At 39.2% G+C, this 21598-nt stretch overlaps 1 protein-coding gene across 1 annotated transcript in view; it reads left to right on the forward strand.

Annotated features, from left to right (window-relative positions):
- Nucleotides 1–21598, forward strand: part of USH2A (usherin) — a 686930-nt gene that overhangs the window by 593205 nt on the left and 72127 nt on the right. The window contains exon 60 of the mRNA XM_055333895.1: nt 3729–4083. Coding sequence (XP_055189870.1) covers nt 3729–4083 — 355 coding nt within the window. The remainder of the gene's footprint in view (nt 1–3728; nt 4084–21598) is intronic.

The raw sequence follows: 21598 nt of genomic DNA on the forward strand, positions 1-21598 counted from the left end.
CACGGCAAATCACTACCATTTTAAATGGGATTAAGTCTTAACATTTTGGGATTATCTTTGACATCTCCTCCGCCAACATCACAGTATCTACTCATTCCACGAAGCTGGGTGGCTCAACCTGCACGTGGCATTTTGTGAATCACCTGTGTTTGCATTTCCTCTACCACCAACTGTAGTTCGGGATGCATCTTTATTCTTACGTGTAGTTCAGATGACCTCTTGACTGTGTGACTGACTACCTGTTGTCATTCCCATCCCAGGCAGCCTTTATATATGACTGCTGGATTTGTCTTCCTAAATGCAGCTTTGGGTGCCATTTCTATGATAACTTTGTATCATGTGTTACATTTAACCCAGTGACTTTCACATGCATAATTTGATATAATTTTTACAAAAATGCTGGGACATTGTACCCTATAAGGTTATTAACTCCAATTTACAAAGTGAAATGGAAACTAGAGAACACAGATGAGTTTTGTCCAAGGTCATCTAATCAGGTGGTTGTAGGCCTAGACCTACAACCTATCTCCTTGGACTACAGGTATTTTGGGTTTTATATTTAAATTAGTATCCTTATTACTCTTCATAAGGTGAAGGTGGCAGTTTCATAATCTGAAATTGCTAGGGGAAATGAACTGAGTTATTGGATTTTGCTCTGATTGTTTCTGAAGACAACTGCCGAGAATTGTTGCAGGGAATAAAGGGGTAGGGAGATTTTTTAAGGTTATACTACAGTAAGAAAACATGAATATGAATCTCTTTTTATGGTCCCTAGGTTTAATACTTATCTTTGTTTTCTTCTTAGTGTTAAGCAACAGTAAATTAACTCTAGTTGGAAAGGGGCATTATCAAAGTATCTCCCAGATGAGTTTAAGCATAGAATAATCATTTGGCTATTCAGAGAGAACTGACAGTGTGGTTTCCCTAAACACAGACTGTTCAGGAGGCAGCACTTCCAGTTAAATGAACAGTTGAAGCCTAAATCTTAAATAAATTAGGAATAAGTGTGATCTACTTAAACTCTTCAGTTCAAAGTTTATTCAGACCTAAAGATATTCTATTTTTAACATCATAGATGGAGCATTCATCTCAACATAATATTAATTTATTGAGTATTCAATGGTGGCAATAAATACTTAACCAGCCTGCATCCTTTAATTGTTCTGGTAGAGAAACTTTGAAGCTTACATAGTATTGCACAGATTTTTAAAATGCATGCTTTTGGGCAATTTTTTAAAAGAATGTCACAACCACGGCTACCCCTCAATGTGGGAATTCAGGAGAGTTTAATAAAAATTAATTGAATTGTCATAGAAAGGTTGAAGCCAGACAAAACAGACAATTTTATTTCCCCATAGAAGTTTTTGTTTGTTTGCTGTATTATGTTCCTTGCAAATACCTTTTAAAAACTCACTGAGAGGAGTCCTTGGCTGTGAGCCCTGTGGTCCTCATTAGAATGGATCCCTCCCAATGACACACCTGGTACCTCGTATCTGCAGCAAGCACAAAGGCCAAACCCTGCAAACCTACACTGAGTGCAGAATCTGGCCCACGCATGGTAGCAAGGAATAATGAGGTGGGTTGCCGAAACGTAATTGCAGGTCACCGAGAGGTATCTATGAAGCCTCTATAGTCTCCAGCAGGAGGTTTGTCATTGCTCATGCTTAGGTCATTGTGATTTATCAACTTGAGGATCATCAAACTCCCAAAGCCAAAGATTTTAAATATCCTGCCTTTTTTGTGAGAGGTACTGTCATTTACTTTGCCTTAATAACCCTTTCCATTTTGATGGTTAATCTCATATGGCAGCATGTGACTATCCTGGCATCTGAAGAGTATGTTCATTAAATACTCCTAACGGCCTGGAAAATACCGCTTTATCCATCAGTGTCTCACAAGCACAGAGGAGAAGCTAAATAGGAGAGGGTCATCTCTTGGGTACATTCTTCCCCAACATAGAATACTACTCTAGTATATAAAAAGAGTTCATAGAAATGAGGCAAAAATGCAGAAAAGCCATGGAATTACATGTCTTTTGGCCATTTGTTCAAATAGTTACTGAATTTACTGGCCTCAGATGCTGGGAATATAGAAATAGACCAACCACGATTCCTCAGAAACTCCCCCTTCTGGTTAGGTCTTCATCTTAATCAGATTTTTTTTTTAATTTTTTTAATTTTTTATTTTTTGCATCATGGTTTTATATCCAGATGAGCAAATAACTGTTCCAAGTGAAATAGCAGGTATTTGGGGCCGTACTAACAACTGACAATTCTATCTCTCTTGCTCAAATGCTTAATGCTCTATATATTGAGTACCAAAAGAGCATGTGTGGGCCTTAGTTCTTATATCAGTCAAATCTACAGATGAGACTAAACAATCCTTTTCTCAGGCACTTGAAAGAATTTTTTTAGCATACTCTGCATTTTACTAGGTCTTGGAGAAGACATCTAAAAGGAATTTGACTTTTGCTTTTTAAAGATGTCTAGAGCAAATTCATATTATATAATTTATCAGGGTTTTTTTCATTAATTTGCATTTAGCTCTATCTTCTCCATTCAGCCATGAGTTCCTTTAGAGAAGGAATGTGTACCTCTGCTCCTAGTATAACGCGAAGTGCTTATTAAGTGCTCGATAAAGGTATATTGATGAATACAAGAAAGAATGGCCCTTACTTGAAAGGGTTATAGCTTAATTAAAGAAGAGAAAATTCAGAGGATGAGAAAATGCATGACCTGCAGGATGTGAATTTAAAACATTTTTTAAATATCCTGGAAGCAGAGGCAAAATGACGTTGTGTAAGGTAAAAGAGAATAAGAACCATGGGCTTCCCATCATCATTCCTCATCCTTCAGTATGCTAGTCAGGGCTTTATCGCACAAAGATCTTGTGGTTCCAGGAGCAGTGAAAGGGTCAGCCTCAATGTGCAAACATTTTGCAAGACTCTGCATTCATTTGCTACTGTCCTGTTGACCAGTGAGAATCATATGGCCAAGTTCAGAGTGAATATGGGAGCACATTAGCAATAGACATGGATAGAGGGAGACAAACAAATTGGATTACTTACTACAATCCATCTACCCTAGAACAGTAAGAATTCCCAGTAATATCAACTTCCAATAATTCTGTATAGTGTAATTTCCAGTTGTGCAAACAATAAAATTGTGCAATGTAATGCATGGGCACATGTACACACTTGCATACATATTCATAAACATAGAAAGATCCAGAAATATTTTTAAATGTGGTAATAGTGCTCACATATGTGCTTCTGATTTTTTTAGAGTTTTTAAATAATGTGTGTGTTTCCGCATATTGCATGTGCAATTTTGTTAAGGAAAAATTTCTAAGGTATACAATAAAATGTAATTATGGGTGGTGTTGCACTGTCTAAATGTTTTTATTTCTACTGTGTTTTCCATGTTTTCTATGAAATATGAACATTCTTTATGATTAGCTAAATATATATAAAACCAAATATATATAAATATATAAATATATTTATATATATAATATATATAAAATATATACATATATATATAAAACCTACTCTTAAAAAAATGATATTGAGTCAGGATCTCTCATGTACTCTTCCCTCTGGTCTTATTATGACAACAGAAAGGGACAGCTGAATTGATAACAAATTTTCCCAAAAAGCAATTTCTTATGTGCAAGCCTTCTTTTGAAGTGTGCAGCTGTCCCTGATTGCCTTCCTGGTTTCCTTTCAGACGTCCTGCTGGCATTGAAGAGGAGTCCCTTTTGTTTGTCTGGTCAGAAGGAGCCCTTGAATTCACAGATGCCTCAGATACTCTGATGCCGTTCACGCTCTATGAATACCGGGTGAGAGCCCACAACTCCAGAGGCTCAGTGGAGAGTCTGTGGTCATCAGCAAGGACCCTGGAAGCCCCACCTCAAGATTTGCCAGCACCTTGGGTGCAAGCCACCAGTGCTCATTCAGTTCTGCTGAACTGGACAAAGCCAGAATCTCCCAATGGCATTATCTCCCAGTACCACGTGGTCTACCGAGAGAGACCAGATGATTCAACAGTTAACATCTCTACTGTGCACGCTTTCACCGTGATGGTAAGAACTTAGAAAAAAAGAATAGCAGACACCTAGATTATCTGGTTAATATGTTGACATGGATTTTTTTTTATCCAGCTTATCGTTATTCTTCAGTTACAGTTTAAATGTATTAAAATATTTCACATGTGAAAAAGAGGAATGTACTCATGGGGAAGATGCTGACTGAGTATAAGATATTGGAGACTAGTTTGCAGGCCACAATTAATTTGTATTACCTCAAGCAAGAAGTGAATCTCTCTTTGCCTGATTTCTAAATCCATGAAATGGGGAGACTAAATATCTCTGTATACCTCATGGGGATGAAGCACAGATAAAATTAGACAGATATAGATGCAGATTCAGATGTAGCTGCAGATACAGATATAGATCAGACTCAGATCAGATATAGATAGATGTGGTATTATTGGCTCTTTGAGAAAAAAGAAAGTTAAACTTCTAGATCTATCTGGATAATATGTAGATGCCACATGCACTATAACTTAGAAGTGATTTTTCTGGGCTGATCAGCTCTGACCCATAACACAATTTAACTGAGTTCACTTAGTATCTTCTGAGAACTTTCTTTATACCTGGCATAGCCTGATGTTCTATGGGAGATATATGGAAACAGGGTGATTCTTCTATCAGGGATCTCTCTCTTTTATAATACTGCAAACATGAGAATACATTTCTATGTTGCCAATCTAGGCATGCCAATATACCTGAAGTTTATCCTACAGAGTATAGCATTTATCAAAATATCTAAATAATACTTAGCAAAAATACTTTAGTGAAAATCTAAAAGAATGTTTGCAAATGAATAGTTAAGTAGAGGATTTTCTCCCTATCCTTATGTTCAATTTTTTTCACATGACTAAAAAATAAGCAGTCTGTGAATTAAGGAGATATTATTAAATAAACTTTTATTTTATTTAGAATTCGGAATTGGTATATTTTTATGTGACATTTACTTATCTTTAATTATCTTTCATTATCTTTCATATTACATCTTCCTAGAGCCTTCACTAAAAGCATTAGAAGCAGTGCTCTTAAGACCGGATCTTTTTTAGTTGATATGTGATCCGTGGAGAAATCTATGACTTCTCACCATATCCTTGGAATTCTTGTTCTAAACTTCACCTGAAAGCAAAATGCTGAAAGATAAACTAAAAATGCTGAAAAACTTTTGACAAGAGCATTCTAAATGAGATACCTTAATTTAAATATATTTTTATTGAAGGCACCAATACTGCAATAATTAAGCCTCTGATTTCACAGTATGACTTTCAGAGGCCTGAGCCTAAACATCTAACCTCCCAAAACAATTCTATTGGAATTCCCTTGTGGAATACCCTCCAAATCATTCCTTCATAGCTACTTTCGTCTCATAATGAAAGATTTAAAGTATACAATGAACTCTGTCCTATATTTAATCCACCAGGTTCTGTTTTTATCACACTAAAAAAGTTCCCGAAAAAGAGGAAGACCTATGGCCCCAAGCTTTTCACATCACATAGCCCTTGGTACATGGGTCCTGGCAACATAGCTTCCACCTGGCAGCCCAGTGTTTCTGTGCTCTTCCATTTTCTGAAGAGTAAGCCTTGTGTAATGCTAAAGAGAATGATCAGGGAAGAGTAATATTTCTGCAACCTATTTTTTAATGTTTGAATCTGTGTGCATGTTCAAAGTACCCCCATCTCCAAATCTGGATCTCTGGCCCAGAGAATCCCAAGAAAAGATTTCATTAGAGTCATGAGGAAAGGCCCCATTTGAGGTTTTTAAGCAATCAAGGACTTCTGTAGAGCAGTCGGGGCAGTGTTCAGACATGGTTAGTGGGCCAGATTTCCAAGGTGGTCTCCTGACTCTTTATGGGCTGCCAGCTTTGAAAGAAAGAATCAGAAAAAATAAACCATTGTCTTTGAGTTTCATACATTCCTACGTCCCAAGAGAATGTGTTCGAGCCTTTTTTTTTTAAGATATTGAAGAAAAGGGTACTACCATTTAATTCCAATTTCTCACCATCAGAGAAGGATGTTTCTTTTATCCTACCCAAATCCTTCCTCTTGTCACTTAAGTCCATCCCTTCCTGTTCAGAGCAGCATGACTTCTCTAAACCAGAGCAATGAACCTTCAGGGTCGAGAACAGATTATTGACAATTCAATCCAATTTGGCAAATAGTCATTGAGCACTATATTCAGTATGCCAATACTCAATACCACGGTCAACTGTGTTGTTGAAGGCTACCATGAGACTGGGCCCCTGGGCAGAGCAGATACTGAGGGGAAGTTGAGTAATCAAGTCTGAGGCACAGATTATTACTGCGGAGCATTTCAGATTTCTGAGTTTCTGCTGCTCATGTACTAATGATTCCCTTTTAAATCTCTCTCTCTCTCTCTCTCTCTCTCTCTCTCTCTCTCTCTCTCTCTTCTCTCTGTCTTCCTGGCTCTACTTAGTATTTCTCTAACTCCTATATGAGCTAAACATCTTTACTGTCATTTTCCATGTCTGTGTTTGCCCTAGGAAATGTTTCAAGTTTTGTTTCACTGACCACTTTGGCTAAAATTCTCCAGGGCAAAGGAACTACATTTTCAATTAATTGGTGAGGCGCAGAATCCATCCCTACAATTGGAAGATTACAATTTAATCCACAGACTTGCAAGAGGTATCACTAAATAGTCTCATTTAGTCTCCTGTTTATTGGGATCCTATCTCTGCATGAGGGGCCACCAATAAATTGCCTGCAGTGTAGTGCCATCCCTGGCTTGTCCCAATGTCCCCCCAGAGTTGTTTATAGACAGGTGGACGTTGCTGGGAGAGCCACATAAAACAGGTGCAATGGATGCATGAATCCTCTTGATGGTGGCAATGGATGGAGAAATGGCAATGGGGGCCCTCCATGGGGGTGGAGAGCATATGTGTTGGCAGGAGCAGCAGCAGCAGCAGTAGAGGCAGCAGGAGAGAAGAAATGGAAAGAGCGTGGGTTTTAATGTATCACCAGCTTCTCTCCCAACCTCATGAAAAGTTTCATCTCCCTTTGGGCCCAAGTAGGTTCTTCGAAGGGGAAGAGAGAGGTATCTAGATTCCTAGGGTCTCTTCAGACCAATACTCTCCACTCCTGAAAACAAGCTTTAAGTAGAAGTCCTTAAACTCCCTTCCCAATTAGCTCTGTGATGAATTGTGCAGTGTCAGGAGAGAAACTGTATTTAGCCTTGCTTGGCATGCAAGAGTTCCATGGTGGTATTTACAGGGAACGCTCCTGGCGAGGTTGGCGATACTGCTGCCACCATTCAGATTTGTTTGCTTTTCCTCACTGGCACCTGCCATCGCACTGGCAGAAATAACTTGGGATTTAAAGGCAAAGGTGGTTTACCTGTTAGTCTGTGCTCTCAGTATATCCCTGCTTACCCCGCAGGGTTATGAAACATCAAGCCCAGATCATACCTTTGCCCAGTACCCTGAAAGATAGATGGTACTTCACTCTCTGTGTAGAATCAAGCATACGGTGCTGAGGGGTAAGCAAATTAGATGGGTCACTAAAAGTTGGCTTCCAATATGGAAATAAAATCCAGACCTACAAACTCTAGTTTCTAGATTTTCATTGCCAAACTTCCTTGCCCAAAGTCAAGGAAGAAGTATTCAAAATTTTCTCTTGTGGTTGTCTCAAAGCTCTTTACCGTTAAGCAGATAAGTGGGGGGAAAGGAGACGCTTGCTTCATAATTGCCATATGATGGAGAGTTTGTGAGTAAATTGATTAATTGGCTTTTAATCCCATGTATTTTTGGCTTAGTATAATGTAAATTATTGCTTCTTACATATGATCTTAATTAATTGTAGCTCTTAAAAATCTGATGTTTCTTAGCCTTTTCTCCCCTTATTTATAACACAATAGAAATGCTGTAGGAGATCGAGGTATCTAGAAGGACTCCTTTGGTGACTATCTTTCCAAAATGAAGAAAAATTTGGTAATAAAAACAATTACTGTACTTTTTATATCAGTTTTATGAGCTGAGATGTTCACATTTTATAATGTAACTGTATTATTCATTCATTACATAAAATTATAAAGTAGGGGTGGGTAAATGTCACACAAAACAATGAGCACTTACTAGTGTGACCCATTTTGTTGTGTTGTAATGATGTCTTTGGTCTGGCATTAACTTTTCATTTACTAGCCTTGTGTTACCTTTATCCCATTTTTCTAATAATACAGTACCAATCACAGGTATATATCAGGGATCTGCTTTGTGCTCAATATTACGGGACATGCAAACCACTTAAATCTTCTTCAGCTTCATAGAAGTACTTCTTAGAGAGAGCTTTATTTTTCTCTAACCACTTTATTCCAACAAGCTTCCTCCGGAACTCCCTTGCTCAATCATCACTACTTTTCAGGATGAGTCCTATGGTTTTCCAGTCACATTCAGTGACAGGGCCCAGCCCAGTGTTGATAATCGGGACTCATTTCAGGTGTTAAGAAAAAAAAAAATCTATTCTGAAGCCTGACTGTGTTGAGATCTGCATTTAAAAAAAAGGACATGTTTATTTTGTTTATTTTCTTCCCTCTTGAGTTCCCTCTTCTCTTGCTAATGTCCCCAGGAGTGTAGGAGAAAAGAGAGAATCAGACAAAAGGGAGCAGGGCCTTACTCATGAATCTTGTTCTTCTCCATCTGCCACTGTTTCCTGTGGGGTTATATGGAGATCTGGCATGGGAAACTCCATGATTCACCTTCTCTGATGCAGGCAACATACTCTCTGGCTACTTTCTTGCACCATAACTGCCCCCATAGATGCACCCCACATCCTCTTTTACGTTGTGGTTCCCGTCTCCTGAGCAGTAGGCTGATACTAGGCCCCATCACATTAAAGCAAACAAACACTAAACAAACAAACAAACAAACTCATCCTTTTCTTGGCATCCTCCAAGCCTGGAGAAAACTCATTCTGCCAAGTAGGGAAAGTACAGCTCATCCAACCCCATCTTCTATACTTGACCTGCCATGCTGGGTGAGACCCAGCCAGCCTCACAACCTCCGAATTCATTGAATAAGAAGCAGGAAACAGCTTCTGGGTTAAGCCATGATCCCCAAATCCTGGCATCACATAGGAATCTCAGAAGATGCTTCTCCACACTAGTGGCTGCATCAAAATCATCCTGAGTCTCTTCCACTCTGTAGCAAGCTTCATGAAAAGAGCAGATTGTCCATCTCCCCTTTCTTGCAGACACCCTCAATTCCTTCAAGTTGTTCTTTTGGATATCCCTCATATGCTTTGAGAGAGAGGTGTGGCCTATCCCCCCATTCCTTCTTCCCATGTAGTAAGGAAATAACCTGGGGACGTTTCTCTACCAAATTCCCTTCTTCAACTTGCTGGTCATGAACCTGGATCTTCTCTTATAGGATTTGTTTTATATAGATCTTCAGTGGAAGGTGGACTTGAAGATGTAAGGCTGATTGTCTTTCCGTAAGTCCTGCAGAGGTATGTCCAGCAGTTCCAGTAGAGTTATGTATCGCCTATTTTTTCTAAGCTGTACTTATTATTCCCTAATACACCCTGTTACATAACTAAAGGATCCATCCTCTTTCTGGTTGCTCAAGCCAGATAATCTTTGAGTTCTCCCCCTTCCTTACTTCTGTGTCCAATTTTCACTAAATCCTACTGATACTACTTCTAAAGTATATCTTGCATCCTTCTGCTTGCAGACCACATTTCTTCACGCACATTCTTCCTCCTCAAATGATCATCTTACACTTCAAATAGATCTGTCCTCCTCCTTAATCGTCAGATTTGAACTAAAATGTTACTTAACTCACAAGGCTGTTGCAAGGGCTAGCTAAATTAATGCACATGCAGAGTCCTTTAGCAACTATAAATGGCAATGTAGATAGGATATAAAACTTGAGAAGTCCTACTTTTTGGGTGAACAGAAGCGGGAAGAAATGAACAAAAGTAGAAAAAGTTTTGATTCGTATAAAGCAACTGTACTACTTTGGTCATAAATGAAAAACTTTGTGTTTTACATATTTTAAGTATTCCTCACTTGCAACAAAATTCAGAGCTTGCAAATTTAAGTGTCTCTTAATTTATTTCCAGGTAATGTCTCAAGTATTAGATTGGTCTCTATTTCTTGTCTAAGTCACCTGGAGCAAGAGCATGCTTTTTATGTCTCTAAGGTTTGGCACTGACCCATTTCCCCTTCTACCATAATATCTCAGTCTTGTCCCTCTAAGAATCCTCATTAGATTTCCTCTCTAGATGCAGTTTTATTTACCTACCATGATGCTCAATGGACCCTGCCCATTCCTGATCTGGAATCCTGTCAGCAAAACATGAGGTCTTTTGATAACAGACACACACACATGCACACAAACACATTTCACACGTCCCACAGACTCAAACTGGCATCAGCCTACTTGACCTGTGCCAAAGAGCAGGCTATCAGTCTATGAGGGGCAGTTGGTGAGGAAGCCATTCACCCTTTCATCCCAGTATGTTGTTCGTTTTAATCTTTAACTGAAGGGTAAAGACACCTAAGGGGGATCCCTGGGTGGCGCAGCGGTTAAGCGCCTGCCTTTGGCCCAGGGCGCGATCCTGGAGGCCCAGGATCGAATCCCACGTCGGGGTCCCGGTGCATGGAGCCTGCTTCTCCCTCTGCCTGTGTCTCTGCCTCTCTCTCTCTCTCTGACTACCATAAAAAAAAAAAAAAGACACCTAAGAATTCCACAGAACCTTGTTAAATACAAATATGAAAAGTTAAATGAACTTGTCCACACCGTAACAGGCCCAGGCCATAAATTCAGGATATATGCCATTTAGCAGCGACAGCAAGCTGTAAATGGCAGTGAAGGGCAGGAGTTAATTGAACTACTGTGCTCTTGTCACAAGTGGGAAGTAGCCACTACCTGGGACAAGATGGCTTCCCCTCAAGTACCCTATTACGGCCAAGAGATCATATCCTGAGCTCTGCAAGGGCTTATGGGTGAGGGGGAAATCATACACAGATGACCAATTTTTTTATGGTTCACAGCCGATCAAAGTGAAATTCAGCAGCTGTTCAGGACAAGTGACCACTGTAACGGCTGTAATATAACCTACTAAATAGAGAGGGAATTGCATTAGAGCAAGAGGTTAGCCGTGATTATCGGCAGGTGAGTGCTTTATTGAAGTTGAAAGACCATTAACATTGATAGAGTAATTATTTCAACTTGAAAGTAATTACCTTGATGGGTGATAACTTCTCTAGTGTTCCCAGATTTGATTGGGCCAAACAATTGTGAGCTCCTGAAGCCTAGAAAAATATTACAACAATACTGTGATTTTTAAATTACTGAAACCACTGTTGGAATATTTTAATTATGCCGAACAGTGAAAAGATTTTGCCTTATACCAGCTAGTGACCTCTCATGTAGAGAGAGACATTTGCTTTTTAATCCAAATGCAATGACCCACACCCACCACCTGTGAATACATATGTGATGGGTTTGCAAATGAATCTTTTTGTCTTGATATAATTTTTAAGGTGAAACATCTTGTTAGTGCTGTAGCCGGGTGTTAACTAAGCTCGAACTGCTGGCATTGTTGATCATGTCTATGACCCAGGAGGCCCCAGAACAGTGACAATCTTCTGTCTTTGTCACAGAGGGTTCAGGTTTGTATAAATTAAATATTTTGATGATGGCATGGCAAAAGCTGAAAATTCTGGATGCCACGTACTGTGGATCCCAAATTTCAGATTTTATTTGGTCACACAATCACCTGTTTGAATATTTTTCTTGCTCGATGTGATGCAACTCCACTATAAATACACCGTTATCGGGGAGCTTTCTGTTTATCCACGCTGGACGTCAGCAAACAAAATGAAAATTGAAAATCTGTGCCCCTTGCTTCTCTGAAATCTCATGCATGTATGAAAATTATGAGTTATTTGCAACTAAGGACCAAAATACATAAAATCTCATGTGTGTGATCAAGACCAAGAAATATCATGGGACTCTTCCATTAATCAGTTATTCACATAATTCTTTTTTGAGTATCTGTTGTACCCAGAAGCTACAACCAATACAAAGAAAGAAATACTATTTCTCTGTGCCTCATGGTGTTCTTGAAGCAAATAAGGAAAGAGATATATCATGATATCATAAGCAGTTATTTGGTCAGGCTTAGGCATTGATTGTACTTACAAATACTTCCAAGAACCCAAGAGGACCCTCGTTCATACCCCTGACTCCAAACTCAGCGCTCATCCTGCAGAACCACAAACCGCTGACTGAACAAACACAGCATCATGATTCTTAGTCATGCTGTCAGAAGAGATAAATGTGACATCACCTTCAAGTTCCTGGATGATTCCTTAGACCTTTCTATCATCTTGGCAGGGTTTGATCAGATGATCAGCCAATGAAGGACTGTCTTAACAGCAGCCCTTCCCAGGGCTTTTTTCCTAATCAAAATCTGACTCTCATAAGGGCAAAACAGGTTTCCACCTGTTGTCCAGGAGCCACTAAAGAATGCTTTAGCAGGCAGCCCATAACTTCAGAATATATGCCATGGGTTTCCTCTCCCTCTCCCTCTCTGCCCTGAATTCCCCTCCATAGACAAAGTCATTGGGTCTCTATTTCAGAAGGAATCCGAGTGCAGAAGTCTCTGCCAAAGCCGAAAGAGATTTGCAAACTGAGAAGTAAAATGACTGGTTTGAATTTGGTAAAACAGGACGGGTTTGAGATAAAGTCACTGGGAAAGTGATAAGAATTTATGATTTGAATTGTAAATCTTGCCATTAAGCCAACCAAAGAGTGAAGAATCCTGACCAATCTGACATCACATCAGACTTCTTAGCACAGCAGGCTCAACGTGTGTCATACGCGCTTGGGCTAAAGATTGTATTAAGGAGCCCCTCAGGTACTCTGAATTTAAAATAAGTGTAATAACTCATTTTTAAACATTTTATGTGATACTTGGATTATTAAATATTCACATTACAAAATCAGGGAGTTTTAATCCACTCAAAAAGGTGCGTTGTCTACCTCTGAAAGATAATGGCCATGTCTAGATAGTAAAATTACAGTATATTTTTAACGGATGTAAATGTTACTTTTTGACAAGGCACAAGTAATGAATTTTATCATATAAGTTCCTATTGGGTGATTATGATACAGAGTTTTATTTTTGCTAAAGCAATTACTAGTGTCATGGCTGGATACCTGTGCCCATTAGTGGCTGGTTCTGTGTTTTTTTTAGGATGGTTATTGATCTCTTGCTGAGCTGAGATTCAGGTTTTATGCCAGATAGCTTGATTAATGGGTTGGTTTCTATAAGTGGACTGAATGGGGATAGAAACCAGGGGCAGCCTGCTCTGCCAACCCCAAATCCGTCAAGACGCATAGCTCATTATGAAACAGTTATCAAGGATACATGAAAAATTAATTGGGCTCAGTTTGATTCTGAAAAGAATCGGCTTTCTACTTGGCGCCCCCCCCCACTCTTTCCAGATGTTGTGCACCGGCCCCTGGAGAAACAGCAAAGGGAGATGTATTAATACATTGTATTGATTAGATCAAGACCCCTGACAGTTATTTGTAGAGATACCATCTGGCTGCTGTTCGAATTCCTTCACCAAAAACAGGACGTGACATGTTATTAATCTCAACTCTCTAAGTATAGACAGTTGCCTTTTCTGCTAAACCGCATTTTACCATTCCGTAGGAGACGGAGGCAAACCTGAAGGGTGCAGAAATTAAGGTTATTACACAAATTGAGCCATATGGTCCAAATATTTCAGCAAGAAAATTGCCAGGCAATAAAAATTGCTCCTGCCTTCCTAATGGTGTAAATTACAGTTTAACCATGGCTCTAATGATGTCCTTCTGCCGCCTTAACTACTGTTACATGAAGGACATTGTTTTAAAAATATAAAAAACAAGTAAATGCCAGCAGCGTGTTTTACAATCTGTTAGTGTGTCATTAAGAACACTGTCAGAATTACATAAACATAATGGCAGGCAACCCAGCATACAAAAGAACTCGTATGGAAATAGAAAGTGTCTTGAAAACTCTTCTTTATCTCTGTAATGTCAAGAGCACGGTCCCCTCTGGAAGTGGTCCGGGGACAAAAGCCCTGTCCGGTGCTCCATTCTAACTCCCGTGTGTGTCCCAACAGCTGTGCGGTCTGAAACAAGTCTTGAGAGTCCGGGGGACCCAAGGGACACATCTGGTCCCAGGCTAGGAGAAAGCTAACCCGCTCCGAAGGAACTGATAGAGGTTGACTTTTTTCCATATTTCGGTTGCTAGAGAGCAAGGAGAAGACCCCACCATCTTCCTTGATGGTGACGAGTAGCATTCAGTGCACAAATTGCACTATATTTCCAAAGAAATCAAGTCCTACTCTTTGGGGCCACCGTGCTGAGAGGACACATCCTTAAGCCCATCGTACTGTAAAGACTAGTACATCTTCGAGAGACTTGAACCCTTCAAATGCTTTTTGTACCCATCAACCCAACACACCCTGGCATTTAAAAAAATACATCCATGCGGATCATAAGAATATCCACGTTTTGCTATTACACCATGCCCCCAACCTCTTGGCCTACCAAGGTGTTCAAAACACGGTTTAAGGTGAAGTCAGGAGAAAATTTTATCATAATTAGATACATATATGTGTGTGTGTGATTTGAAAGAAAACTACCCTTGATTCCTGTGGGAAATGTATGTTTTTTTCCAACATTTTTTTCTTCTTGACTTCCCCAAAGAGAGAAAGCCTACACTATATTTTGCTCTTTAAAGTAAAAATAAAATAAGATAAGAAGATAAGATAAAATAAGATAAAACAAATAAAATAAAATAAAATAAAATAAAACAAAATAACAGATAGCAAAAAAAAAAAAAAAATCCTATTTTATATGCACTCGTTAATATTAGTGAGGACCAGTTCTTAACGTCCTCACGCCACAAAGGGCCAGGGTGGCAATCTGTTGACTGGAACATTTTCTGCCTGGAAAGCTCTTCCCCCAGGAATCCCCATAGCTGACTCTCTTTCTTTCTGGTCTTGATTGAAATGTCACCTTCTGTCACTCTTGTGGTGGCCTTACCTGGCCTTCCTAGCTGCAATTTCACTCCTCTCCTCTGTCTTATACACTTTCTGTTCCTCTTCCCTACTTTGTTTTTCACCTTAATATTTAACATTATCTAGAAGTATACTTTTTTACTCATGTGTCTTGTTTACTATCTGTTTTTCCAAGCAGAATATAAACCCCCTGAGGGCAGGGATTTTGCTTAGTGTGCTCCCAGAACCTAGAACAATGCCACTTTTAGGCAGCCATTTGTATGATGAATAAATGAATAATGAGTTGGTAAAATCTCCAATTAGCAAGAGGTAACTTGCATATTTTTTCTTGTTCCTATTCAAACAACAGCCATACTCTAGATTTTTTTTTTTTCCGATTTCTTGGTAATGCTGCATACTTAGCCGTAGAGGAGATCTCTGTGTTCACAGATCAATCTCATTGAAGTATAATCATTGACGTGCTCCAATTTCAATCTCTGAGCAGTTTTTTGCTGAGAATTTTCTTCATAAAACACGTTGCAGCCACATTGCACATGACAACTCATGTCATCTTAATAAGTGCTTAAGAGAGTATTGCTATCTACAGTTTATTAGTGAGGAAACAAACTCAGAGAGGTTGAGTTACCTGATCAGAGAGTCACACAGCTCATTGCAAAGCTGGGATTCAATTTCAGTTCTCTTGGCTTCTAAAGTCTGTTCTTCCTACTACCCAGTGCTGCCTCTTGAATTATCCACCTCGAGGAAACAAGATATTATTCAGAAAAGCTAAATATCGGGATGCCTGGATGGCTCAGTGGTTGAGTGTCTGCCTTAGGCTCAGGTCCTGATCCTGGGATCTGGGATCGAGTCCCACATCAGGCTCCTTGCGGGGAGACTGCTTCTCCCTCTGCCTGTGTCTCTTCCTCTCTCTCTCTGCATCTCTCATACATACATACATACATAAAATCTTTAAAAAAAAAAACTAATATCAATGAGAGCCATGAAAGATAGTTGAATACCATAAGAGAAACCACATAGCATGATATGACTAATTGCCTATAATACTAATATAGTACACAACTTATGAAAGATTCAGTATCACGTGGTTGGAAGTTTCAGGGATGACTTGGGAGAGGTCTGTGCCTTAAATAGTGGGTAGAATGTAAATAGAATGAAGTGGACCAGACATTTTCTCAGGGAAACAGAAGCCTGGCTTTAAACATCTGATAGTGAGTCTCTGTGTTCAGAGGCAGAGAAGAGGACACTCTTCTAATCTGTCTCCATTTATTGGGCTGACATTAAAGCAGCTTCATTCAAAATAATCTCATCAGATGCCTAGCAAAGCTGTCAAATGAGGTGGTCAGGAGCATGGACTGGAGATGGCTTGGTACCATCTCACGTGTCCTGGGGGAGACTAAGCCTAGCCACGCCTCCCTCAGACGCAGCACCCCACAGAGCACAGGAACAGAGTAAATAACTCAGTAAATAAGGACTATTATGATCTGAAATTGGTGGACGGAGAGAAAAGCAGTCTGTAAAGATGTCATTGCGCTACTAGTGTTGATAAGATCCTGTCTAAAGAGACAACTATTTTTTTAAGAAAAAAATATTTTCTCCTTCTTTCATTTACCCTTCATTCTCTAACAAGGCTTTCCCAGAACCATGTGCTACCTAGCAAATCATTTTAGCAACCGAGTATGGTCTCATGGCAACTGAGCCAAGAGTCCAGGTGTCATAGTGGGGGAAGAAAAGGCAGAGTCTTGGTTGGAAAAATTAGAGGAGACTTCTCCAAAGCTCAGCTTGGGAAACTATACTTGTTTAAAATATTACCTAAAGTCCTGTGTTCAGGTGATGATGCCCCACATGACCAGACAGTGCTGGCTTCCAGCTCCAACCTCATCAGGTAAGTTTGTGATGTCATCACTGGTTTTGTGGCACTGCCCGGGGCCATGTCATCAGCATTCAGAAACAGCACTGACCATTAGAGCACCCCTCCAACACCTGCTTTTGAGATGCCCCAAGAGTCCCTTAAGGAGCAGGAGGGAAGGTAGAGTGGATCTCTCTTCTGCAGTTGTCTCATAGGCAGGTTCTATACCAGGACCCATGCACGCTGCCATCTTTCCTTATGTCACCTGGTGCAATTTCTGATTTACAAAGAAACCTAATGTAGACCTAAAATTAGCATCCCCACCATTGCTGTGCACATTAAACCATGACTAATTTTCTTCCTTTGTGACCTACCACACTCTAGAAATACAATAATTAACACATTTAGGTTGAGCATAGTCAAGCCCTGGAGAGCCCATCTACTTGTCCTCTTTGCCCAGAAGGACCTGGTCATTGTACCTCATGCCTTGGCATCTTTTTTTTTTTTCCTTAACAGAACGATAATTATTTATTAGTGGAATATATGCTTATTATATCCAGAAATTAAAGTTGTTAGGGGCAGTGTGCATCCAGGTCCCTGCGGCTGGATGATCACATCTGTTAGAAATAAATCACTTTAAAAAAATTATGTTAGTCTCACAGACGGTCAAGAAATGAAGCAAGGGTAGGGAGGGGCGAATAGGGCAAGGAAGCCTGATTTTAAATCTTGTGAAATAGAGTGTGGTCAATATGTTGTCAGCACATTACAGTGTTCAGACATCAACTCCATATTTCCCCTCCTTGAGCCCCAGGTGGCCAATTAACAGTATGTGCTATTTATTCATTACAAAATAGGCAGGATAAATTGAATGGTTAGATTGGCTAATAAGAATTCTTAACAAGCAGTAGAATAAAAAATGATGCATGAAGAGATGAGAAAAAGAAATATCTGGGGAAATTCCAGAAAAATCTGGAGGAATTTCCCTCTTAAATGTATCCGGAATTTTCATCTGGAAGCAAGGTCATTTAAATGGAAATTTAAATTTTAAATATTCACTTTGCTAAATTTGCTTCCTAAAATGTATTCTTGTGAATTCTCTCATTGGTATTTCCTTAGTTTCTTTCCTTCCTAAGGCAGAAATGCAGTCTTAAATTACTCCCAGCGATTATTAGTTTCATTAGGATATTTTGATGCCTTGTTTTACAAGCGATGCCATTTTGTAGCCTCTCTACTCGTCAAGCCGCAACCCAGCAAATGAGAAACCTGTGAATTTACTTGATCTTGTAAATATTCATTTTTGCAAATATGAAAGAAGTTAGGCAGGGATTATGAACTGATCGATCAACATAATTAAAATTCCATTAAGATATAGGTTTTAAACATACCAACTTACGCATTTTCATTTTGTGGCCAAGATGATATGTTTCTGTATATCTGGCATTTGTTCCTATCAATAATGTTCTCTCTCCTTGCAAAATGTATAGCAGAAGCCTGAAGGCAGTGAGGGTTTGAGGGTTTTTTAACTGAGGGAGCAGTAACTTTGACTCGATGTAGCAGTGTTACTAGATTGCATGCCTGGTGGCTCTATAGAAGCCGGTTGAGGCTTCCAGAAGTAAGAAATTCTGAAGTCTCACCTTCAAAGATCTAAAAACATGTAGTATTGAGGCTCCCTGCTTCCTAACTCTTGAAGAACTTAGTAATTTTTGTTCAGAAAATTAAGGATCTGCATTTGGCAGGATCTGAAAGAAATTACTCAACTGGGTACCTTTGAAAGCCAAATATATCATTTTAAAAGTCAATATTTGTTTCAGCAATGAACACATCTGAAAGGAAATGACTATTTTAGTGTACGTGTGGCCTACTGAATATTTTCCATTTGGAGCCCTCAAGCCCAGGGCTCTATCCAGGAGGGGGTCCAGCCCCTTTCTTTCCACCAGGAGGGTGCCCCCTGCTGGGTGCGTGTATTTCCACGTCAGACTGCTAAAACGTGCAAGCCCTCTGTGCACCAAACGTGGGAGCAGTTAGGATGAACCTGAGCAAAGGTTTTTGGAAAATCCTTGCCTCTTCCTGTACTAGAATGATTGCAAGCGTGGAAGTGGCCATAGTTCACTGCAGTTTTCTTTTTACTGCTGTATTATTGCACCCTGTTGGGGGATACATCTGAGCATTTCATGTGTCCTACTTTTAAAATGCCCAGATGGTAACTACGTGCTCTGGTTTGAATTGGGTAGCCCTCATCTTTCATGCTCTGTAGTCTGACTAGTTATCAGAGAGACATGAGACAAGGAAAATTCTCCCATTTTTCAGCTCCTCTTCATCTGTTTCTAGTCACCCACAGGGAATGATGCACTTGCGCGATTGTTAAGATGACAGTCACCATGATAACTGAACATCACTTCCCTGGGATGGGGACTGCCCTGTGTCCCCCTGGCTTCCCGCTTCCCTCCCAGCATACTACCTTTTGCAGAGTAACTGATTACTTGCAATCTTGTAAGGAATACGGGAGTGAGAAGCGGTGTAAATATTTTATACCTTGCCGAACCGCTTATGTTTGCCTTGTTCTTCTTCATTCTAGTCTTTAGGTTTAACAGAGAATTTAAATCAAATTATTCAAACTGAGAAATCGTCAAAAGAACTAATAAAATAAATGTAACAGCGTAACTGGCTATAATAGCCCAAGTGCGTAATAGAGGTTTAGTAGGATTTTGTGACATGCACATTTTATAGGGTTTTTGTCTCCAACTATATTCTTCAAAGTGCCATCTGGGCAGTGACCATCGGTATCATTTTTATCAATAATAGTCAGCACTTCCCACTGGGAAATTAGTCAAGGGGATGAGATTTTTTTTTTAACAAATTATCTTTAAGCATTTATCTTCCAAAAAGTACTCCTGGATTTTGTCCATTACAAGGCAGCAACATAAGTGAGTTACTAGTCCTCATTTTAGAATTTCTTCGTGATAAGCTAGTGATCAGATTCCATTTTATTTTTTCAGAGAGGAAAATGATTTTTCTGTTTTCCATCTTAATAACAGCTTTGCTGCAAGAAGAATGTTAACATAAACCAGGTGTCTCCAAACGTTTCAGAAAGTCCACTCCTATAAATAATAACTTTTGTAACACACATCCCCATTACTTATTTGTAGATTATAAAGTATGCGCTAGTGAACAAAGGTTACTTACACTATGAAAATAGAAATTTTTAAAGGTGTAGATATGGATAAAATTATCAATAGGATATTTGGTTAATCATGAGCTACTACTATCATTAGCTCGTACCTCAATGCACAACATGCACTTATTGAAGTCATTAATGATACTAGATATCAATCCATTTTCCAGTGGTCTCCTTCATAATTTCAAATGTCTTTGTCAAATTCTGGCCAAATATGAGTGGATTATGAGTGTTTATACCTCATACTGTGGCTAGTTATGAGCTCGCACCAAAAGTAGTAAGTATCAAATTAGCCATTACTTGCTCTGCATTTATGTATGAATTATTAGTATGATATTTGAATCATGTTTTTTCATTCTTTCAGGAATCTTGAATGTCACCCATGTTTGCAAAGATAGTATAGTTAAAACCAGATAATATAATACATAAGCCACTTAGCATGGAACCATAAACTATAATTTATCACTATGTGCTAAAAGCAAATAAGTAAATGAGATAATTATTTCCAGTTCCTCCGTGTTGTAAACCCCTACCCCCTTCTTCCCTTTCTAGTAACTGATCCAGAACTTCATTCATTCGTTTACTTACCAAGTCAACATGCACTTAATCTGTGCCGACTGGGTATATAGCAGTGAATACACCAGACCAAATTCCTTCCTTCTTGAAGCTTTTATTCTAGTGGAGAAAGACCATAAACAAGATAAATTCACATACATATATACTTATAAATGCATATACTTATATGCTTATAAAACACATACATATACTTTATAAGTATATATTTTATATTTGTATAATATATATTAAATATGTATATATGTTTGATATATAAACATATGATAAGGGCAATAGAAAAAAAATCATAGATGAGTGATCAGAGGTGTTGTCTTGGCTAGACAGGGGAACGTTCAATGGGACAGTTGTGGGAGTGGGGAAGGCATTAGGCTTTTGGGACAGGGAGGGTGATATTTAATGTAGGGAAGCAAGGGATAGATTCACAAGAAGGTACCACTGGGACAGAGATTAGGAGGAAGGAGAAAACCATGCAGTTAACTGGGAGAAGAATTTTAGTTCAGGAACAAGGATGTAATCAGATTCTGGACTTCAGGAGTCTGAGAGTCCAGTTAATTCCCAGGACCCATTAGCATATGTATTGACCTTCAGCCCAGGATTCTGAAAGATCATGTTCAGCTGCTGATACATCTTGGACAGATCAATGCTTGTTGCTTAGGAATTTAAATCTCAACCATCAGATGTGTAATATATCTTCCTAGTTTCCAAAACTGTTCATTGGGTTTATATCATTCACATACTGGTAATGAAGTCTTCCCTGAATGCCAGTCCATCCCTTGGCTATCTAATAAATTTTATTTATTCTTGTACATTCTTTCAAAATGTCCCCACACTCCAGGCAAACCTGGTAAGTCTCTTCCAATTATAAAAGCCAGCTTCAA

This window comes from Nyctereutes procyonoides, unplaced genomic scaffold (genome assembly GCF_905146905.1).
Source record: "Nyctereutes procyonoides isolate TBG_1078 unplaced genomic scaffold, NYPRO_anot_genome, whole genome shotgun sequence".
NCBI classification, from domain to species: Eukaryota; Metazoa; Chordata; class Mammalia; order Carnivora; family Canidae; genus Nyctereutes; species Nyctereutes procyonoides.